General features: G+C 40.0%; 1 protein-coding gene across 2 annotated transcripts in view; it reads left to right on the top strand.

The window, feature by feature from the left end:
* The window catches only part of LOC118782663 (limbic system associated membrane protein), a 251,379-nt gene that overhangs the window by 121,825 nt on the left and 106,692 nt on the right, over nt 1–22,862 (top strand). For both annotated transcript variants that reach the window (XM_036536094.1, XM_036536093.1), the window contains exon 2: nt 15,391–15,623. In XM_036536094.1, the coding sequence (XP_036391987.1) occupies nt 15,391–15,623 (233 nt within the window). The remainder of the gene's footprint in view (nt 1–15,390; nt 15,624–22,862) is intronic.

Below are 22,862 nucleotides of genomic sequence, written 5' to 3'. Positions count from 1 at the left end.
GCCAGAAATTCAAGGACATGTTTCTGTACACTCACTTTTCTTCTTCACAATCACTTTACCCAAATTTAGAAATGGAAGATTGCAGCAGCGCCAGCAGCAGGAGTGCTTCTAGTTTTGAGATGGAATGTTTTCACCCCCTGCTGTTTCCTACATTGTATGGGGAATGTGATTACCAGGGACCTAACGGGGATATTGACATACGTGTCTGAGCTGCTGCCCCAACATTGTGTATTGACTGTTCTGCTCGCAGAGAGACAAATTATTCAGAATGTGCTGTCATGATTAGTTACAAATTAATTACGTGAATGGCCACTAATTGGTAACAGTCATTTCTGGTGAAAGTCGAGGCAGCTTATGAAGCATGTAAATGTGGCAAAAGCTACAAGTAGGCGACACAGTGAGCCTTTGAAATGGAGAGCAGTCAGCCGTGTTTGGGGCTAACTGCATACCTTTGGTTACACTCCTGTGGTAAAAATACATGGCTTGCCTTTATAGCAGTTTTCTTTGAAGTCCGGCAAGAAGGAGAAATTCAGATGCCAAATAACTGAAAAAAAGCCCTTTACACAGGGCTTCCTGCACATGCAGTATGCATGAAACTGCTTAAAGTCTGGTTCACCCACTATTGCAGACTGCTTCTAGGACTTCTTGCACTCCCTGTGAAGATGCCCTCCCACTTCTGAAATAACCAGTGATATTAAAACAGATAATTTATAGTAAATGGACTGGGACATTGACATACACAGCATACAGCCCCCCCCCCCCCCCAAAAAAAAAAAAAACAGAAGGGTAATTGTCTCAAAGCACCGCTGGTGTCTCATGCATGGCACGGTGCTCATTTCAGACAGCGGGGAGTTTCGGCACATATCCTAGAGGATCCCGTTTTCCACAGCACAATTCTTCTTCCCTAAACGTGCCACGCCAGTTTTCACTGTGCTGTCAGAAAGTCATTGGCAAGGTAAAGAAGTGCAAAGGGGGTGGCTCTACCCACGTGGCCAGATCCCAAGAGGCACCCTCTTTCATCTTTCATCTTTCATCTCGCATGGCCGATGCATTTCAGACAAGTGAATATTTACCAGTTTATTAGCATCTCACTGTTTCATTTCTACTTTTCTCCTCTCCCCGTCAGAGATATTGCCTGAGAGTTTTCCACCGGGGGTTCATTTAAATGTAGAGGAAACATGATCTAGCTGGGTGTTTTTTTTTTTTTTGCCTCGCCATTTCCTTTTATGGCCACACACAGAGCAACACACCTACACACTTTTCCATTTTCACCTGTTGAACTTTTTTATGAGACTCTTTTCTACAATCAAAGCTCAAGCCCTTTCATTCCACTGGAAAAATGCCATTTACACCCAATTCACACATTTCCAACACGTTTCCTTCCAAACTCCACGGTGTGCAGATATGAAAGGAAATGTATTACTATGAAAATGTATTATTTTAGCTTTTTGATATTAGTATGTAGCCTTCAAACATTTTATTGAAAAGAATAATGTTAATCATAGTTACAGAGATTGTGAAAAAGAATTGCAACATCAGCAGTAATGGTAGTAATGGCATTTACTTTGACATTGTAATCAAAAGGTATATATCATACAGGATCAGTTAGCTGTTGCACATGCTAGCTATAGCACATATCAATGCACTCAGTGTAGTCATTTGTGCAAACTACAATTGAGGCTTCATCTGTTTCCACCTGCCTCTGTACTGATCCCTCTGAAAATAAAGATTGTTGTTTATTGAGTGCAGCCTTAACCTAAGAGTGCACTGATAGAAGGATGTGTGTGTCTTGGCTTTAAAGATTTGGAGAAAGTATAGCATTCATTTCCTAACCTCCCTAAACCAGGTTAGTGCTGAATAATGGGAAGAGGCTTGTCTGTAATGGAGTGAAGGTACACATCATTCTAATCTGTGTGGGGGTGGGTGTTTGTTCACATATGGAGTGGAGAGGAACAGTCTGTTTAAGGTAGCAAATAGGCCAGGATTCAATCAAAACCTCCATGTCATCTTAATGAAGAGTGCAGTTCAATCAAAGGAAAACAAGCCATCTTAGGTGAATCTGCCACTGTATCAGGATGAAGTAAGTCTTCTGAGTCACAGATAATGATGATCCAGGAGGCCAAATCTTGCAGCAAATGGTGGCAATTTTTTCACCGACTGATTGACATCATAGATTGCATCCCATTGGACATCCAGTTGTAAACTGTGCCATTTCAACTCAAATAGCTGACTTGGAACTGTACTGAATGTTAAGACAAGCTGTGTTGAACCCACACAGGAAGAGGGGGATTTTTTTTCCTAATTGTTATCAGTTAATACAGTTGTTGTAACACCATGAAAGAAGAGTAGACTTCAAAACAACCTACAACCCTCTACTATCCTGGTAATATTGTATAATGACAATTAAAAGAAAAACACTTTATCACTTAAAAACTGTACAAACATGTGAAACTAAAATTGAATAGACCTCAGTCTTTTTCAGATAGTGCTTGTTAATTGAATGCAAATACACAGTTGTGTTGTAAATTTGTTATTAAATTGAATCACAGCCCTTATTCTGAAAACAAGGAGAGTAGCCACCCACTGCCAGTGTCCATTTGATATAGTTTTTTTTTTTATAGGCACAACAATTACATGCAACACTGAGCACAAAGGTGCAGAGCAAATCTGTGGGTACTCACAAGGCCACATTACGCTCAGGTTTTTCCTTTTTCTCCTACCATAACAGGACTTACAATACTTACACTGATTCCGTAAATGACAGTGTTCTTTTGCACTTCCTTGTAGACTGTTGAATAAAAAAAAAGAAAATCATGGTGAGAACAAAGAACTTCTCTCTGGAAGGTGTCAGCGAGCTGTCTCACGCCTATTCCTGTCATAATCAGACTCATAAAAGCAATGATGTCATGCGCATAAAGTGCCCACGTTCTGTGTGTGTGTATGTGTGTCTGTGTGTTTTAAGCGTATGTGTTGATTTCCCAATTGTGGAAACTATTTTTACCTCTGGGCGTCTTTTCTTTGCTGCCACAACTTGTATTTTCAGTACATTTTATTGATTTATTTTGTCTGTTGCGATATAAAGCATACCAAAAAACTCCAGTGTTCTTTTAAGCTCAATTCAGTGTCTCAGGTCAGATGCTAAATAACCATTTGTTTTCCAATTACATAGTATTCTCCTGAAGAACACCACAATGAATACACACAATAAATTTACACATAACTGACATACCCGATACAGGATCTATTTTATTGTTTCTGTATTATTCCTTATGGGTGTCTGCAGTACAGCTAGGCTCTGTAACATCACAGCTGTGTCCTGTAAAATAAATATGAAGATCAATTTGTTACCTAAAATATGAGTGCATGTAGTGTTGTAAAATAGCGGAAGGCTCACTCGTTGGATAAAAGTCTGTGTTGTAGTGCTGTAGTGTAGTTCAGTTGTTTATCTGAGGCCTGGTATTCTTGCAGTTTCATCCCCAGCTTTAGGCCTTCGCGTTTCTCGTATACTCTGAGAGAAACTCTGTGAGAAACCGATCTGTATGGCAAACATCTGGGAGTTATTCAAGGGAGCAAAAAAAATTGTATTAGTTTTATCAGTTATTTTTATGGTATTTTTCTGAGCTGTTGCTTCAGATAGGCCAAAGAAGCTAATGCATGGTCATGACTTAAACCAGTTTTACAGTGCAGGCACGAGTCATAGAGCCAAATAGAGACAAATAAAAAGGACTGTTTAATCACTTGAACTATGAATATCCTTAAGTATTCCATAGAGGAAGACTGTCTAAATCGGTCTGCTGGGGTTTTGTTGTGCTCGCGCATGCAGTATTAATGGATATGTTCATTCCCAGTACAGTTTTATTAGGGCAACTGTACAGGCAGTAAGTATTATGTGCAGTGAGTTTCTCCTTAACTGGAAGTTACAGATGAATACAGATACAACTATTGTAACTGTTCTATGCTTCGAACAACTCAAATTTAAGAAGACCTATGTATGTAGGGAGAGGACATAAGTCCCAAAGACTGTTACTTTGGACCAGTTAATTGACCATTTTATTTAGAACCTGGAAGATCTTTTATGCTCTGGCCTCACCAAAGGATTGCTGCCAGCTACAAAACTGAAATGTCTGCAAATGTAATGTTCCATCTTCAGGTTCATAAATAATGACATAACAGTAGTAAAATTTGTCATATTCATGGTCCTTGAAGAATTGAAGAATCACCTTTGCATTAGCACTGGTCTCAATTGGGATTCTATCCGGCCTCTCATGCTGTACAACCCCAAATTTCCGAAGTAGCCTACCCTTTGAACACAAGTTGACTGACAGCGCATTGTACTCTTTGACCAAGGAAGAGCAGAGAAGCCAACTCCTTAGTGGGTTTTTGTGAAAGTTTAGATTCCTTGAAGTAGCAAAAAAGAAACTCTGCAACATGGTTTCAAAAGTAAATATTCCTTTCCCTTACCACCCTCTCAGGTTTTTTTTCTTCCTATTAGAATTATGATACCTCTTTACAAGCGAACTGTCAGGCATGTATGCACTCTTGGATTCTGATAAATATTTATGATTATCCTCACAGTTTAGACTAGCAAAGACTTTTTTTATCTAGCAGTGCGTCAACTGTGCTACAGGTTAGGGTCTCTTTGGTTGCTGGTTTTGTGAGCTGCATCACTGGCAAACTGAACCTCTACGACATGCTCTCCATTTTATTTTTAAGAGCTTTTGACCAGGATTTTGAAGTTTAAGGCATCTACAAGTGTTGCACAATCTGTCATTTAACTCACCCCTCTGAAGTAGCTGCTCATTTCTATATGAAAGAAAGAAAGATTCTTTTGGCCAAGACATAAATTCAGTGTACTTCTGTATGAATCCTTCTTTTTTATCACCATCCCCAGAAAATATCCCAAAACTCGGTCTTCAAACCCTATGTTTTGTCAAGATCGCTACGCTCTGAAACTATAGGGCAACTGACTGTCCCATCCTGACGGGGTCACTCCTCTCACCATCCCTCACTGTACTGGTCCCTCAGTGTTAGAATGAAATCCCCATAGAGGTTAGGACAGCAGAATCACTGGCCATCTTCCGAGGCAGACTGAAGACCCCCCTCTTCAGATTTCATCTTGGTTCCACATCAGTTGCCTGCCCCCTAATACCGTATATCTCTAGTAACTGATATTTATTTTATGTGTAGTATTGTGATGTATTTTTGATTCTGTGTCCTAGTGATTGATGTATCGTAGTGTACTTGGCCATTGCCTAGTCAGGTTGTACAAGTTAACTTTGGGTAGGTCTTGAATGGTGTCATGTCCACACTCAGTGGTCTAGGAGTGTAGTTAGCCTGGTCTGACATTGTTGCTCATTAGCTTGAATGGATACACTTATGTTCTTTTGTGCTGGAAGTTGCTCTGAAAAAGAGCATCTGCTCAATGCATGTAATGTAATGTAAGTATTTGTCCAGTATTTGCATCATATTTTACAATAACACAGTTCATGACAGGAGATGCAGACTCTTCAGCAGCTGGCTCTCATGGAGGAAGGTGAGAGTTGAGTGTGAAATCCTCCAGGACCACGATCGTTTGAGTCAAGGGGGCAGGCACAGTGATCAGTGTCTTCTCTCGGACAGTGAGGGAATTGTGATGTAAGGCTTCCATGGAGGAATGCCCTCACCACATGCAACTCCCCTGAAGGTTAAATAAGCCCAGCATTCCTGAAGCATTGTGTCCCTGGGGAGTGCTGGAGCCTGGCCCGGTATTCACTTAACCTGCTGCAGAGCACCACTGGGGGCAAGAGCATGCTTCAAGTGCTAGCTCTGCTTCTTTCAGTGGCTACCGTTTTTATATTTATTTTCTTCTTTTTAATTTTTTTTTTTTCAATAGACGACTGGCAAAATTAGCAACAAGTCGATTTGTATGAGCAGATCAAAAGCGAAAAGTCTTGCACTCGAGGCACTCGGGGCGGAAAACGTTTTAACCTGCAAAGTAGTGACTGATATGAATTGGGGCGATCTTATTTCGTATGTCTTACTGAGCCGTAATTGGTTTCCAAGCTGAGAACGAAAGCCGCGTCGGCCAGCAGTGCCCACTGCTCTTAAGGGTGCAGTCAGGCCTGGCATCTGTCTGCCGTCTCATTAGAGTCTAACTAACGCCCAGCCTCCCCGCGCCAGGCCTCCCTAAGGCAAGACCTGTGCCACCGTGACAGGAGAGGCATCCATCAGATCAGGCCAGAATGAGCAGACCCTGACAGAAGTAAGAAAAAAAAGGCAACCAGCTGCTCTGAGATGGGGAATCAGGAGCCATTTTGAGGACGTGTCTTGTTAGTGCAAGAGAGAAGAAGAAAAAAAAAAGTTTAACTGTAACATGCTCTGGCATCCGGCCTCAGATCTATGATTTGGCCTTTGGGCAGTCTGATGACTTCTTAAGAATGGGTCTAGCACCGTTGCCCAGCTTTCTTTGTTGTTGTATTTTGTTTTGTTTCTATCCACGGCATCACAAATCATCAGTCCAAGATGTTGCATCAGAGATCTCCGACAACCTCCCTCTGAGGCCGGGACGGTAGTCATTTTTTCTTTTTCTTTTTTTTTTTACCTCAGGACAGGCAAAGGCAGTGTCAGTCTTAAAGACTAAGGGGGCATTCATTGTGAATACTATTATCTTTCTGTGACTTGGTCAATGCACAGCCCTAAAGGCCATCATGTGATTTAATCCTTTGAGCATACTGCCTGCTGCCACAATTCAAAACGAAGGGCAGATGTGGCAAAACGTAAGATTGAGGGTTGCCAGCCGCTGCTGGGAAGAGCTTACTATTTAAAGATACACAGATTAACACGTTTCAGATCCCCTGTCAGTATTGTATGATACCTTTTTTCAGAAAATGTTTGTTTATTGTACACAGTGAATTAATTGTGATCACAATGCAAAGTAAAGGGGCAGCAGCGCACTAATTGCCGCTATCATTATCATATTTGCCGATGTTTGATGATGGATTCAGAACAACAGAAACCAAGGCAATGCAAAGGCATTGTGGTTGTGTTTATGAATTGTATGGGTCTTTTTGACCTGCAGTGGTAAAATGCCATTACTGATACTCAATTTCAAGAGATCTGCTCATTCGAGCTACGTGAGGGCCTCCCTTTCTGTTCATTTCCACTATAGCCCCCTCTGTGCTTTTGTGTACAGTCTGCTTAGTTATATGCCCAACTCTGTACTCTTATGGTGCAGGTTCTTATGCCAGTCAGTGAGAACAAATAACACTCTAGGAATTTCTAGGTAGGTTAGGCTGTCATCAAAAATAAATATCAAGAATAACAGATGTCAGGTCACAATGCAGTGTACTTTTATTGTAAGTCCTTCTTTATTCTGTATTTGGGATTTGATAACCAGCATCCTACTTACAATATTATTTGATGCAGGTCTTTGCTTGTTGCTAGATGGCTGTGGATCTGTTTAGAATATGAGAGTTTGCATTGTCAGCTCCTATGCCCACACCATGGAATGATTTTTGAAAACCGCAAGCAAGTATACAGTGTCGTGCCTTACGTGTTAGTTACTGCAGAATTGTGGGAGTCAGGCTAACGCACCTCACATGTTTTGACTCATTGTGTCTCATGCATCACCGCAACTGAGCAGAGTTACGATTGTTGTTGATGTTCATGTTATTAAGCTTGTCATTTTAAAGCAAGGAATACAACTTCATCTGTTGTATTCTAGAGAGGTTTCATTTAGAGAGTAGAGAGATGAACATACTGGAGAAGGTGCAGATTCAAGGCAAGAAGGAGCCAAAGCCTCATCATATTGCAATTGCATTGCTGTCTCTGAATCCAAAGAATGTATACAATTTTACACAAACGGCGTGATCAAAAGGTATTTTGATGTAAGCGGAGAAGACCTGTTATCAGCCCCCTCAAGTCAGCAAGACAGGATGATGATAGCTGCCTTGCATAGCGGGGCTAATTAACCAAGTGAAAGATCGTGGCTTTAATTTCTTCTTTTTTTTCAAGGAAGAGTAACCCCTCCCCCCTTGTTTCAACAAATGTAAGGGATTGCAATGTTTTGCAGGGGCGACTAGATACTACCTAGAAAGGAAGCATATGGGTTTTGTATTTGTAACCGCTCCATATGTCTGCACAATGGATGTGCTGATTCAATATTTTAAAATGATGACAAAAAAGGAAATCTGGATTACAGATATTAATTAACTTCAGACCAGTTCTACTGATCCTCTGTTGTGAATTGTAAGCCAGGTTGCAATGCAGTGTTACCAGTCATATTTTTCACTTGTCTTTAGGTTGTAGCTGCCCCACTGAAATCAAAGTTCTGCCAAAAGTTCTGCAGCGGTCATCAGATTTGCTGTGACCGTTCAGGGGATTTCTGAATTCAGACTCCCCCCCCCCCCCCCCCCCCCTGTTCTCACTCACGTTTCCTACTCCAAGCAGTATCGCAGGCAGCTCCCGCTGGAGTGTCTAATTAACTCAGCTTTTTTTCTTCACATTGACAGGAAAACCTGAGAGTCATGCTTAGACTGCACATTGAGCAGCTCAGTTGACCATTATCACATTCTTGCCAGGGATGTACCTCCAGCCATTGCCATTTCGACTGAAATGTATCTTTTTTTTTACCGTTTCCCTCCCTGCTCTTGCACGGTTGACCGACAGTACCTCTTACATCCACTGCCAGTGACTTGCCATCGGGCGCTTTTCTATCAGAAGAGGAATGGCCTGCTTTTTCGCTGCAGGACATTTTTTTTCCTCTGACAGTTTCTCCAACCATTTATACTACATGAATTCAAAGGGCCTTCTAGTGTATACTCCGTTGCGCTTCCTTTATAGTGTCTATCAATTTATTAAGGCTTCTCAGCTTGATCTTAATGATGTGAAGACGGAGCTCGGGAATCATTTATCTCGGAGGGAAGAAACCGTCTTGCGTCATTTCACATAAACAAAAAAGTAAATAAATAAATAAAGATAATAATCTGTGGAGGTAAGGCAAGGCTTTGGTGTCTGGGTATAATTGGAGATTGTTACAACACTTCGGTTAAGCGGTCTCAAGAAACAGAGTTACAATGAAGCGAAATGTAATCTTCAGCATGTATGCAATTTTCTTGAACAGCTGTGGACTGATGTGTGGGTATGACTTACAGGCAAGATTCTCATGCTAAAATGAAGCCCTGTAAAGAGAGAAATGTAAGCTGTCAGGTAATATTATATATGCCTATGCTAACAAAATGTAGCCAGTCACCGATAACCGCACATAATTGCCTTATGCATTGTAGGAGGCTGTAGACATGCACGAAACAGAATAAGCTCGTTTCGCTCATTTATGTTACATAATGTCACAAGTGTGTTATTAATGTATTTGGCTTGGAAGCTTTGATTTAGCCATTATATGCAACTGTATTGATGAAGTTCTTTTTGTTGTTGGAAACATCACTTTGAATGACCCATACTGTGGGTGTTGCTCATTGGAGCTCCGTTTCCTCTGGCAGCCATTCCTCATCGACTGTGCAGTGTGAGTGAAATGTATGTCCAACAGTTGCTAGGCTATTTCTGGCTATGATTCAAATGCTGCTCATTTAAAGAGTTAGTTTATTTTTCTCAAACAGAGTTTGAACCATCCTCCGTGTTGTTCTGTTTAGCCTTAGATGACTGCCCAAAAAACATGCCCACACACTATCTCAGTGCAGGCTGAAAATGCAGTCCCTTGTGTACTGATCGCCGAGGGCCGTCTGGGATTTGCGCGTAGGGGCCAGCGTGGGTCCCCCAGTTAGGGGCACATGCTGGCAGCCCACGCTTTGCCCGCTGTCGCTTCTGCCACCCACACCAGACCCGCACCTACCCCACACTTGTTTCAGGCAGCCTACAGCTTGCTCACACTAAACTCACACTTTAAGTGGACAGAGTGCTTCAACCCAGGTGGGAAAAAGAGTTTTCAACTGTTTTCTGTTGTTGACTTTCCCTAGACCCACTTCCTATGCTGTGAATGTAATTCTCATCACCTGTATTAGTAACACATCAACTGCAGCACAGTTAAATTTGCGAATGAAACAGCATCGATTAAATGTTGCAAAAGCAAAAATCAGAGGTAAATTCATTTCATATAGAAAAATCATGAAATTCAAAATATTTTTTGCTTTTTGTTGTAATATGAACAATGCAGTATCAACAAACATATTGTATCTGTAATAATTTAAGCATACACCTGATGTGTTCATCATCATACATTAATTTATAGATGATTGATCTTTTTCCTCTGCTGTTGTATAATTTTAATCATCTGATCTGATGATTACATATATACAAAAGTTGTGTAATAAAATGACAAGTGGAGTCTGACAACAGAAAACAAGTCCAATAAGGGATTTTGCCTCATGTTACTACTTCATTGTCTTAGTCCATTTATGTACATCTTAGTTACAGGATTGTCCTTTTATTAAGGGAAAAGTAAATCAATATCAGATAAAGAGCTTGGACCTGCCACGATAGTCAGTGTCAAATTTACGGTTTTATCACCTAGTAATTTCTTTTTTTCCGTGCAGCCTAATCTAAAGGCGGACACTTCATATCCTTGGACTTCGATTGCTGAAAGTACTGCCTTGGCTCATCTCCGCCCGAGACGGCCTGTGATTCTCGCTTTAAGGGATCTGTTTATTTAAGCATACGGGCAGAGTCGATATCAATCTGCCCTCGCAGGGGCCAGCGTCGTTAACCCCTGCTCTAGAAAAAGCAATATATTAAGAGGTGAGCGAGGGGTCATGGGCCCGGGCGGAGGAGAGCGGCTGGCCAGATGGAGCGGGGTTTGCTACGAGTCTTAAGCAGCATCTTTGCGCCCTTTAAGTTGCCCGCCTGGCAATAAGGAGATGTGACAGTAGGCGATTCCTGCTAAGTGCTCTTTCAGTCTGGGATGGAGTGGGTTTTACAGGAACACCGTGTAGTGACACAGCACAGCGTTCGGTTCGGTCTCCGTCAGGTCATACTCAAAGCTGGCACAATATGTAGGCTGGGTCATGGATCAATTTAAACCCTGAATTCAAGTGCAGCCAACTGAGCCCTTTTAATGTCTCTGCCTGTCTCCACATTACTCAACATGTCATGTATTGCATGCAATATCCAATAGAGCCAGAACACAGTACAGAAGCAGATTGACATTATTTCAGAACACAGTATAAATTATACACCCCTACCTTAGGGAATGCATATTCATCTTTCTGGTGAGCCTAAAACGTCAGTTACTAGCCCTGCATGTTAATTTAACTTTCAGCAGCTAATTGAACGCTCTGACATTACCCGATTATACATAGTTATGTGAAATGACAGCAAGCAGTGGGACTTCCTCCATCAAAATAGGTCAGTAATGGCTTTGTTTAAACTTAATCATCATTCAGAAATGCTCTGGCACTAGTCTGGTCTCCTGAAGGAGACACCTCTAATGCAAGTAGTCACTGAAATAGGTTATTCTTATGAAATTGATGCAAAGTTTTTATTATTGTTATTGTTATTATTATTTGCTATAATCTTTCAATTAAATTCTACTACTGGCATGATTAGTTGCCATAGTGTTGACCAGAATTAAAGTCTCCCGCTGTTATGAAGTAGCACGTTGGTCAGTAAAATTCAACAACAAAGGAAAAGTATCTTATCTTTAACTGAGACATCTTTGGGATAAAAGAACATATTGGAACTCAGAATGTCTGCAGGCAACAACGCTTCAGAATGATTACAGCCAGATCAAACAGGGGTAGACTTGTGAAGGTCTGTATGTTTTCTCAGGTTAGTATCAAATGGTCTGTAGGTTTTCAACAAAAGTATTCTGATTTGTATCACCATATCCGTAAACGGCTTTTTTCTGTAAACAGGTTTTTGGCTTTCAGAAAAGTGGCAGGCAGATGAGACCTCTCAGAACCAGCCATAAGTGTTGATTTTATCACTTTTTTTAACCATTGGTTTTCTTAGCAAACAGGTTTTCAGTCATTTCACTGAAAGTCTTTAACCTGCTCTATCAGCAAGGTCATTCATGCAAAGAACTTCCAAGTTCTTCTTCTGACTTTTTACTTGGGATCTACAGGGATGTTATATGTTATCTGCCACTGTCATGAAATGTTCATCACTCCTTTTTGTGCCATTGTGTTAACCACATCACTGTTATCAGCCGTTATTTTAATTGAGCAAGTCTAACTCGAGCTCCTCATGATAACTCCCAACAGTCGCAAGTACATGTATTTACTCGGCAGTCAATGATAGGCTAATACAACATCACAATACAAGTGAGAGGAGCATGTCATGGTTTTTTCAATGAACCAAATTATGTCCACTTACATTTTTGACTTGTATTTGAAATGTTAAAGCGGAACTGGGGATTCAGGACCTCCATGACAAAATTCAAAATTGGCACCTTGTAAAAAATGTATTTGGTAGGATTATTATGTCAAATAGACTGCACTGAAGTACTGCTATGGAACAATTTTGTTACACAGATTTGTCCAATTAACGAGTTACTTAATCAACAAATGCCAAAAAGTGTAATCAGATGACTACTACAATATATGTAGGTGTTTTTCTTGCTACAGGACAATGATGATACATACATATATATATATATATATATATATATATATATATATATATATATATATATATATATATATATATATATATAAACAAAACAATGCTGACATTTAAATGATATATAAACAAATAAAATGTTTAATGAAATAGTATCAAATTGAATAGTAAAGCAGATTTGCTTTTCATCAAATTATATTACAAATGATACTCATAAATTACAGTCTGAAAACAATTCCACAAAATAATATATCATTTGCAAGGTATGTCACTGTTCTTTCTCCCTCAGTGAATGCAAAACAGGTTCATTTAAAAGGTTTTGGTTGTCTGCAGCTGTGAAATTAGACAGGAAGCAATGTCTGCAGTAAATAGGGATAAAAGGTCTTAAATTATGTGCTTGGTTATGTAGTTAAATCAATTAAATCACACTGGAATGAGAGGGAACATTCATATGTGGAGCTGCAGAAACTGAGAGGGGGTTAACTGAGGCATATAAAATATATTTACTTGGATCACTTGTCAGAGTCAGTGTCTTGAAGTCGCCAGTTCCAAGCAAATGAAGGGAAGCGTGCTGAGCTATTACTGAATTTCTGTGCAGTGCATCATGAATTTGATGCTTTGGATTTGATTTTATGTAGAAGTACTTGAGACAGAAAGTCTGTTTAGTTTGAGTGGCTCAGATAATTGTCAAGGTATATTTTGAACTGGGATTTTGTACGTTTGCTACATCTTAGATCTGTGTATGTTTTTACAGCACAGCCTGCAATTTTATTTTCATTTTGTGATTGATTGACTATCATTGTGGGGTTGCCATATATAATGCACTTTTGATCAGTGAATATTTCCAAAAGTCCAATAACATGGAGACTTCACCAATGACCCTTTGCAATTCAGCATCTTAGAAACTTACATCTGCACTTATAGTTGAACACTTGCCTAATTGAGTAGCTACAGCTTATGAATTTAGTGGACAACAGAAATGTCTAACTGCGAAATATCAGGTTAAATTACAGAAAGGCCCCTTCTCCTGGCCAATCATGCTGAATCTAGGGAAGACAATGCATATATATAGGAAAATGCAGAGCTCTCATTCACACGATGGCAATTACAGTACGAGCTGAGGACAGACAGCATAAGTACTGTAATTGCCATCATGTGAATGGGAGCTCCGCACATGAGGAGTTCCGGGTTTAAATCAATCGCTAATTGAAAGGTAGCCCTGAACCCCGCAGGACTCATTACCATCGGGTCCATCAGGGCTTGAATTTCCCATCCCACACATAGGCGAATAATTCACCAATTTAAATACTATGAAAAAAGCAAGTGACAGTCAAGAAAGGGCTGCTGGTTGGAAAGGTGTTGGAAGTATTTCTTTTCTGCGTCACTTACATTCTGTTTTTTTGAATTTCACAAAACAGACTCAGCTGTCAGATGGGGATGCTAGAGTGGTATCTGTGTACAAGGCCAACAGCCTTTGAAAACGCTTATCTGTAGAATATCAGATGTGATAATGCGTTTTTTAAAGTTTTTAAACAGTAGGGTAGCGCTCTCATCCAGTGGCTGAATACATAGCTCATTCCCCTTAATTAAAGGTGCATAATTGCTCCCAGTCAGGCTGCATTGAATATTTCATGTTGATGGTTTTTGATTCGGTTGCTTTCTACTGGAGCTGCCGTACGGCAAACCAGGACACTATAATTCAGTATATATAAAAAAAACCCTGCCTATCAGATTCCGCCTTTCACTGTGGAATAGTGCTGTTGAAGTTCCTCCAAATACTTGATCAAATCTGACAGTGTCGCTGCTTCTGAAGCCAGTTTTAGGCCCCAGTGACAATTTTCTCATGGAGCTGAATGAAGTGAAATTAAGTCGACAGCCACTTAAGTATTGAAGGCTTGGGGACTGTGACCACCGAGTGTAACTTAAAACCACTCCAGACACCAAGGGACATAAAACAGGAGCAATCAGGAACTGAATCTCTTCCCCCTCCTCTTTCTCACTCTCTCTGTCTGTCTTTTCCTCTATGTTTTCTCTCTCATTTCATCAAAAGTTACTGTTGCGTATGCCAGCGTTTCCCAGACCTCTCCTGGAGGACCCCTTGACCTGCATGTTTTAGATCTCTCCCTGCTCCAACACAGCTGATTTAGATGATCAGTTTGTTATTAAGCAGCTTCAGGGGTTCATAACGAGTTGATCATTTGAATCAGCTGTGTTGGAGCAGGGAGAGATCTAAAACATGCAGGACAAGCGGTCCTCTAGGAGAGGTTTGGGAAACACTGGCGTATGCTATGTGTACAAAAACAAAGGAAACCCTATGATTGTAGGCTCTTGCTTAATGTTTATTAGTTCTCCATTTCTTAGATTTTTTTAATTCATTGTGCACAATAAAAATGGCAAAAATTGCGACTCTGAGTAAATGAACAGAACACTTGGGTTCCTTTAGAGAAAACAAGCCCCTGGGTTGTATCTTTGTCTGAGGCTTTTGGTAATAGATAGCTCGTGGTGCGGTAGACAGCTGACAAATTCTGGCCCTGATTTTATTTACGACGTTGAACATCTGGAATCGGCGTTTCAAATGCTCCGATCACGCACAAGTAATTTCCCACAGTAAACGTCATGATGGATTACCAGCTGCATTGTTTTTTCTAGCGCAGGAGTCCTCCATTTGGGATCTGCGGATAAACAAATGTTTGAAGAGGGGAGGATTTCACAACCTCATTCTTTTAAAGCACGAAACAGACACATGCTGCTATCTATGCGGAAAGCTATACACGTGGAAGTGTAATTCTGCTCAGCGGTTTGTATTCTCAGTTTGTTTTTTATTCACCTCTGTCTACACAGATGCTTCGTGGACGACAAGGTGTCAAAGGTAGCTTGGCTAAACCGCTCCAACATCATCTTCGCCGGGGAGGACAAGTGGTCACTCGACCCGAGGGTGGACCTGGTCACCAAAGGCCAGCTGGAATACAGCCTGCGGATCCAGAAGGTGGACGTGTACGATGAGGGGCCCTACACCTGCTCCATCCAGACCAAACAGCAGCCCAAGACCTCCCAAGTCTATCTCATTGTCCAAGGTAGGTCAAGGCCAATGACACCCTCCCCGCAAGACTGGCAGGAGAGGCACTGCGTCATCTTTTATTGACTGGCAACTCCGGGAGCGATTTTCTTTTAACGTTTTATTTTGAGTGACATTTGACAGGTCTTCAGCTCAATCTGTCAGGGTTATAAATATCGTGGTAGTACTTAGTGCCGAGTGCCTTGGACGTGGACCAAAATATGCTTCTGTAAGGATGTTTGGGTTGTATACAGCATCTTACCTCTGCACTGCCATTTTGAGTTTATGCTGCTACAGCGTGACAGGACGATGTCATTCTTCTTAAAGTAGAAATACAAATAAAAAACTCAACAAATGTTTAGACTTTTCTCGTGACTTCATGTATTCTCATTTGCTTTGGATTGTGCAGATTTAACTAGGGGATAAAAATGGTTTGCTTCTCAGCAGACGAAACAGATAAGTCCATAAACGTTATGGCAGTCATACTTGTAAATGATTCAATGTCAACATTAAATATAGTCCATAGTCAAATATCCACTGTTTTTACTCATCACAGTAGAGTTCTTATGACATTTTCAAAGGAGGCACGGGGGAAGAGAAATCAGAGACATGACGTGTGACATTTTGATTAGAGTATATAGAGAAAAAGAAAATTAAGTTGTTTCAGTGCTCTCAAATCTTGCTGGATACAGTTCATGTAGTTTTCTTATCAAGACCTGTATTGTGATTAAAATACTTTATGGAGATTTACACACAAGCAGACTGAACTGATTAACTACAATTACATGGACATGTTACATATAAATCAATGTTTTGAGATAATTTCTGGTGCATCTGTGGGAACTCCAAGGAGTAAATGTTTAAAAAGCAAGAATAATTTTGAAAGTTTCAATTTTTATTTTTATGTGTCAGAAATGCAGGGATCACAAGGCAATTTTTATTTTCTCACCAAACCTAGAAATGTTTTCAATGTGCCATCAACTACCACAACACTACAACTTTGCCTAAACCAATCCATATTCAAAGTTCCACACTACAGGTAATTCAGAACGACAAGCAGAGGGCAATTTGCTTTTCAATCAACACTAATTCAAATATCTGTTCTTATCGCTATTAGCAAGAAATGTTCTTGCAAGGAATACATTTATTGCTTAAGGTCAAGACTTTAATCAGAGCTATTGAGCTTAATTGTTCAAAGTGGATCTATACAAGTAATTTGTACAGTGGTACCAAAATCCATAGTAGCTCATTAAACACGAGTTGATTGTTGCTATTTCTCATCGTCTCCTTGCATTTCCATTTATCTTAGCTAGGTATAATGACCATGTGACATTTTAATTGCTTGAGCTGAGTGTTGCTACAGATGAGCACATTTCTAATGGATTGTTGGCAGTACATCCTTTTTTTTCTTCTACAAACAAGGCCCTTCAGTGGCTTTCTTCCATTGAGGTTTTATTCCTCAGCAGCTCTTTCTCCAATAAGTGCCTTCTCTGCTCCTTTAACAAACAGACAAAAAATAATTTAGGTGTATATTTTTGTCAACAGTAGACCAATAGGAATAGCCAGGGGCACAGAAAAGGTAGTCATCAAATATAAAAATATGACTGTCTTCCAATACTTGTCCCCAGCATATTCAGTAATGCTATTACCTTTTCCATTTACTCCATTGTGTGAAATTGCAATTCACATGAAACCCACAATGGTGAATTCACATCCAAAAACTGTGAATTCTTCATTCAAAGTGGTGCTCTTGGAAATGAAGACCCTGTGTAGGCTAGTTATTGAGAGGGTGAGACAAACTGTGATCTAAATTGGTCGATCTGTGAGAGGCAGTTGTCAGACTCAGTTATATTATCATTATTTGTCAGCAATAGTGGAACCTGATGTGAGAATTCTCAGTCACTCAAACACAAGTTAACCATCCCAATGTCTCCCAATGGCTTCTGATTGGAGGTGTGAGTGACCTCTGATATGGTGTGGAGTGGTACATTTACACCATTACACAATTACACATCAGCCACAAGGCTTTTGCTTACTCTTATTTACATGCATTTATTTATTTTTTTAGCAGCTCATAACCATCTGTGTCTGTGAGGATGTTCTGTACATGATGAAGGATGAATTTTTTGTTTGCCACAGCTCATTTTGGAGAAACAAAGATTAACCATCTGATTTTCTCACATATTATACAATTTCCTCTATACCAGCTATTTTCTAAAAATTGACCGCATAGTGCTGATAACATTCTGGATATTTTAACCAACTTATAAAGACATTTTCCAATAACCTATCCATTACTTTTGATGGATGGCCCATTTTCATGTGCAGCTGTTGATAGTTACAGACTCAAATGTACCAACGCAGAATAGCGTCACAGGCAGTGTTATACAGTATGTATGACTGAAGTTCTGCTCGGCCAGTAAAGTTAATAGAAGTGAAAATCTGTGGCAACTGCTGCTGCTTCAGAGTCTCCAAGCCCACTCCCGCTCCATATCAGTCTAGTCCCAACTCCCATCGAAAAAACCGGTGTCACTCAAGACTTCAGTCGCCGGGAGTTCCGATTCATGTGGCTGACAGCTCAGTCTGCCATCAAGTATGAATGACTCAGACAACTCTTCCTGGCTGTGACACAAATTCGACTCACTCTGACACAACCACCTCTGACAAATGACGAAAATCCAAGTGGGTCTGACAACTGACTCTGACAGCTGACAGTGTCCTACGATGGACACCATACCCCAGATAGCACCACTGCGGCCTGGACATCTGTAGCACCCAGTCACAAGTGAACAATTTAGCATTCATGTAAGACACAACATTTAAAAAGTAAACATTTTGCAAGCTACTGTATACAACAAAACACTAAGACATACTGTAACTATACCCCATATAATAACCATGGTTCCTGCTAGGTCATGAGAAAAACATTTTGATGCATAATTTCTAACCTGGGTACTTCTCTGTCAAAATGTCAGTCAAAAATTTTCCCAATGTGTGCACATATGTTTAAGACTAGTAGCATGACTGCAACATGAACAACCAACATAAAACAGTATAATTTAAAAGTTAAGTGAATAAATGAAACAAATACAATAATGAAGCTAAATGAGCCTGCACAAAGATTCATGAATCATAAGAGATGATTCTGACAAGACACTCTACATGACGTGAAAATGAGAGTCTTATTTGTATCGCATATTCCTTAGGCAAGTGACATTTCCGTTAGGAATGTAACACGTTTGTGATATTTAATCTCGTCGTCTTACTTAGTGTCACTGCCTGAATGAGCCCCAGGCGAAGGACCCGTTTCTTTGACGTTTCTAAAGCCATGTTGGTACTGGTCATGACCTTTGGATCCAACTGTGCAGACAAAGTTCTGGTTATTATGTAATAGCAGAGCCATTATCAGAGAGAGGAGTAATGAGCCATTTTCGCTATTCTGAATGGTGTGCGGGTGAATTCTCATAGTCTGATTGATATGTTCAATTGAATTGCCAATCCAAATTCAGTTGCATTTCAAAAATCCATGCATATTTGAGATGGCCCATGAGATTAGGAGTGAATCATGAATATCAATCATTTCACAAAGACAAATTGCTACAAACATGAGCACATTACCATATCACCAGAGCCTATGCACAAACCAGCTCACGACGAAATGTCAGGAAAGGAAAACAAGTGGCTGTTAAAGGGATCATGAATTTTAAAACCTGCTTGCGCTGCATTCAGACCAAGTAGGACGATGCTGATCAGCTCTGATGAAGCTGAAGGAGTACAGTGGGGTGAGATTTTAAAACAGACAAATTAATATTGTAGGAGAGGAAGAGGTTTGGCTTGAACTTTAAAACCAAACTTAGGCCAGTGATACTTTTTACATTGTTATGTTTATCCTGTACAACTATGGAAATAAAATTTTTTATAAGATATGATAAAAAAAAATCACTGTCTTCTGTGTATTCTTGAAAATTAAAGCCAAACTGCTTTGTGCATTAATGCAATCATCATAGGCGTTTGTGAACCTTGTCACCTGAGAAGTATTTTAAGTTGCATGTCCAATAAAGCATAATTGTTTATTTAGCCTTGGCATAACACCAGCCCATGTTGTGACAGACATATGGATTGCAGTATCACTCCTGTTGCCAAGTGGTTTAAGTCATTCCAGGTTTTATCAAAAGCAGGTTAGTGCATTGAGTAGAAGCTACCCGTTTGATGCTTCAATTTAAGACCTGACATGCCTCAAAATGCTATGCATTGGGATTGCTTTTTGTCCATTTCTCACTGGCCCGAGGCGTTTTAATGTTGGGATTGTCAGCCCAGACAGTACAGGCTTTTTGGTATGTAGGCATATCAATCACATTAAGTAGTATCTGTTTAGAGAACAGAAAATGTATATACATCAACTTTGGAGAAATTGCCATATTTACTCTTGTATTACTATGAATATCCATGTTAAATATTAATATTTGTATTTTATTCCTTTTCTTTCTTTCATTCTTTATTTCAGAAAAGTCACATTTCATGACAATGACTACATTATTCAGCAAATAAAATCAATTCAAGTCAGATGTTAAATGAGTGTCTAACACATCAGTCTGAGAGTGAAAAAATAACATTTAGCCAGGAGGCATTTCATGGTATTTCCCAGAAGCCTGTTCACAAGATTTCACACTTCATTTTGTCTCAGAGTTGTCAAGGTGGCACACAATTTGTTCAGGGCCATGGAAAAAAAATCCTTTTCTGCTTGATATTTGATAAGACAAGCAGATTCTGAAGGCGTTATGATCTCATTCTAGACTGTGCTGTAGTTTTAGTTCAGTGGAAACTACTATTTTATGCTTGCCAGTGGGCATTGACCTTCGTAACATCACAATGTGACAGGTAAATGAGATTCAGGGTATGGAGAGCCATGCCATGTAGGGTTCAACATAACAACAGATATAGCATAGTTAAATCTTCTTTGTTTTGCTCTATGAATTTTAAATATCTTCAACTGTAATTACATAAGTTCTTATTAAATATTTAACCCTGTGGAAATTAAACAGTCCGTGCCTACCCTTGGGGATAGTGTGGTATTTAAGGAGGCAATCTGAAGGCCTTGCTCAAGAGTTGGGGAGTCTTTGTGTGTTTGCAGGCACAATGCAAGTCTGCGGAAGAGCGGAGAGGGAAATGTTCACTGTCTGCTTTCAAGTCTGTACAAGGAGGAAGACTGACCTTTAGCAATTATCACGGGACAATCGAAACCTTTCAGCACTGCTTCCAAAGCCAAACCCCCCGTCACTTGAAAAGCTCCTTATCGACACTCCATTGTAAGGGATATTGTGTTACTTTTCCTTGTCCCACATTCGTGGGCCATGGTGGGGGGGGGGGGGGGGGGGGCATTTTTAACACTAGAGCCGCCACGCAGTTGAACAGCTAAGCCTTCAGTTTGACATATTTAAACCTAGGCAAACCTCGTCATGGTCTCTCTCATTATTTTAATGTCTATGTGTTGGGGACAGCGTTACTACAAGCGTCTCCTGCCGCCTGCCCCCTTTGAACCCCATAATGAAAGGGAATGCTTTATGTTTTAGTCAAAGAAACAATTTAGCATTCTGTGTTCTCCTTGTAGACCTGCCTAGAGCCCCGGAAAAGGCATCTCCTTTAATCTTTATTTTATGCTTGGCAGAAGGGCACCTCATGCATTTAAATGGGACTATCAGCTGTTGTGTGTGACTTAAGGAGTATCTACAGGGCTTCAGGTAGAGGGATGCTATAATTTATATGGTGAAGGGAAAATCTGAGAAGTTCCATCTTTCCTGGAGCTCTTGTTGATCTCTCTTTTCAGCAAAGATCATAGCCAGCAAATGTTGATCAGTCCTCTCAATTGTTTCCAATGAGGCAGAAACACACTGCCTTGAACCCTTGTGGAAAGTAAAGCAAAGTCGTTTGTACCATCCTCTTTTGCCTTTTCATTCAAGTGCTCTTGAATAATTAGTTACCTTAAGCATAAGGTGTTTTGTGGGAACAAAGCAGCCAGTCAAGGAATTAATTTTAAACCAGCAACTCCATCTGTAAGAAAAAGAAGAAAAATGCAAGGTGAACACTTGATGAGCAGTTATTTGTTTAATTTTTTGTTCTTTTTGATAATGTCAGCTGACAGCTGGGAGTCCTATTTTTTCGCATGCCTACTGCCAATCTCCCCCGTTTGCATAATCTGCCTAGGGCTGTTACTTTAGATATACTCTGTTAGAGAATGATGACCCAGTGCAATCAATGGGGTTTTATTTGTTAAGTCTGTTATTTTAGCGGTTCATTTGAGTGCTTTAACAGTCAAATATGTGCTTTTTAAAATGAAGACTTCAAACTCGGCCCTGGGCTAAACTGGGATTACTGTCATTCAGAGCTGATGTTGAAATGAATTTTCTGGCAATAAAAGGTAAGTAGTTCTGGAAGCTGTTGTCGCCTGATAAAAAATACAAACACAGCTTTGATGTGTCTGTGTATCAAAATCTCAATATTAATAGCTTCACATGTACTTCTTCTGTAGCTAGTGCTCTCAGAAAATAAATCCATTGACTTTATGTGTGCACAAAAGTTAATTAGTAGAAATGGTTTTAGCTGATTTAACAGCAGGCTAACTACAGTAGCAGGAGCCTGTTAGCTGGTAATAACATGCCTGAAGTTATAGAGAAGGCAGGTCACTGATGTTGTCTGATGCTTTCTATTGATACTATGTATTGTTATCAACTGGTTATGTATGTAGTGTATACACTTTGCCCTTGCACACTATAGTGAACTGCATGTACAATCAGTTTTATAAAAGTATGGGATATACAAAGTGCAGGATCAATCTATTTTGACAGGTAAAATGTATACACAAACTCGTCAACATTGCTTCTCATAGGTACACATGCCTCCAGTGGATCTTTTCCAAAAAAATGCAAACATATCTCAAATTCCAAAGCATTCGTCATTGCAAAGTTACATAAAAGCCTTTATTTCATGGGGAAGAACAAATTAAAATGGCAGTCAGCCCACACTTCAGATTAAATAATTGCATAATTAGGAGGTGGTGTTAATCTCCCCCAACACTCCACCCCCCAAACTTTGTTACAAGGTAAAAATGTCCTCAAAAGTAGATGACAAACAAAGGAAGCGTGCGTGTGTGTGTGTGTGCGTGTGTGTGTGTGTGTGTGTGTGAAAAATAACCAGGAAAGATTTTTTTTTAAATCAGTGGAATACTCTTTGAGGTAAAGAACAATAGTCTATCTCCCTTTCC

This window comes from Megalops cyprinoides, chromosome 9, assembly GCF_013368585.1.
Source record: "Megalops cyprinoides isolate fMegCyp1 chromosome 9, fMegCyp1.pri, whole genome shotgun sequence".
In the NCBI taxonomy this organism is placed as follows: domain Eukaryota; kingdom Metazoa; phylum Chordata; class Actinopteri; order Elopiformes; family Megalopidae; genus Megalops; species Megalops cyprinoides.
Note: the sequence above shows the minus strand (reverse complement) of the source record. Positions and strands in the feature narration are given on the sequence as shown.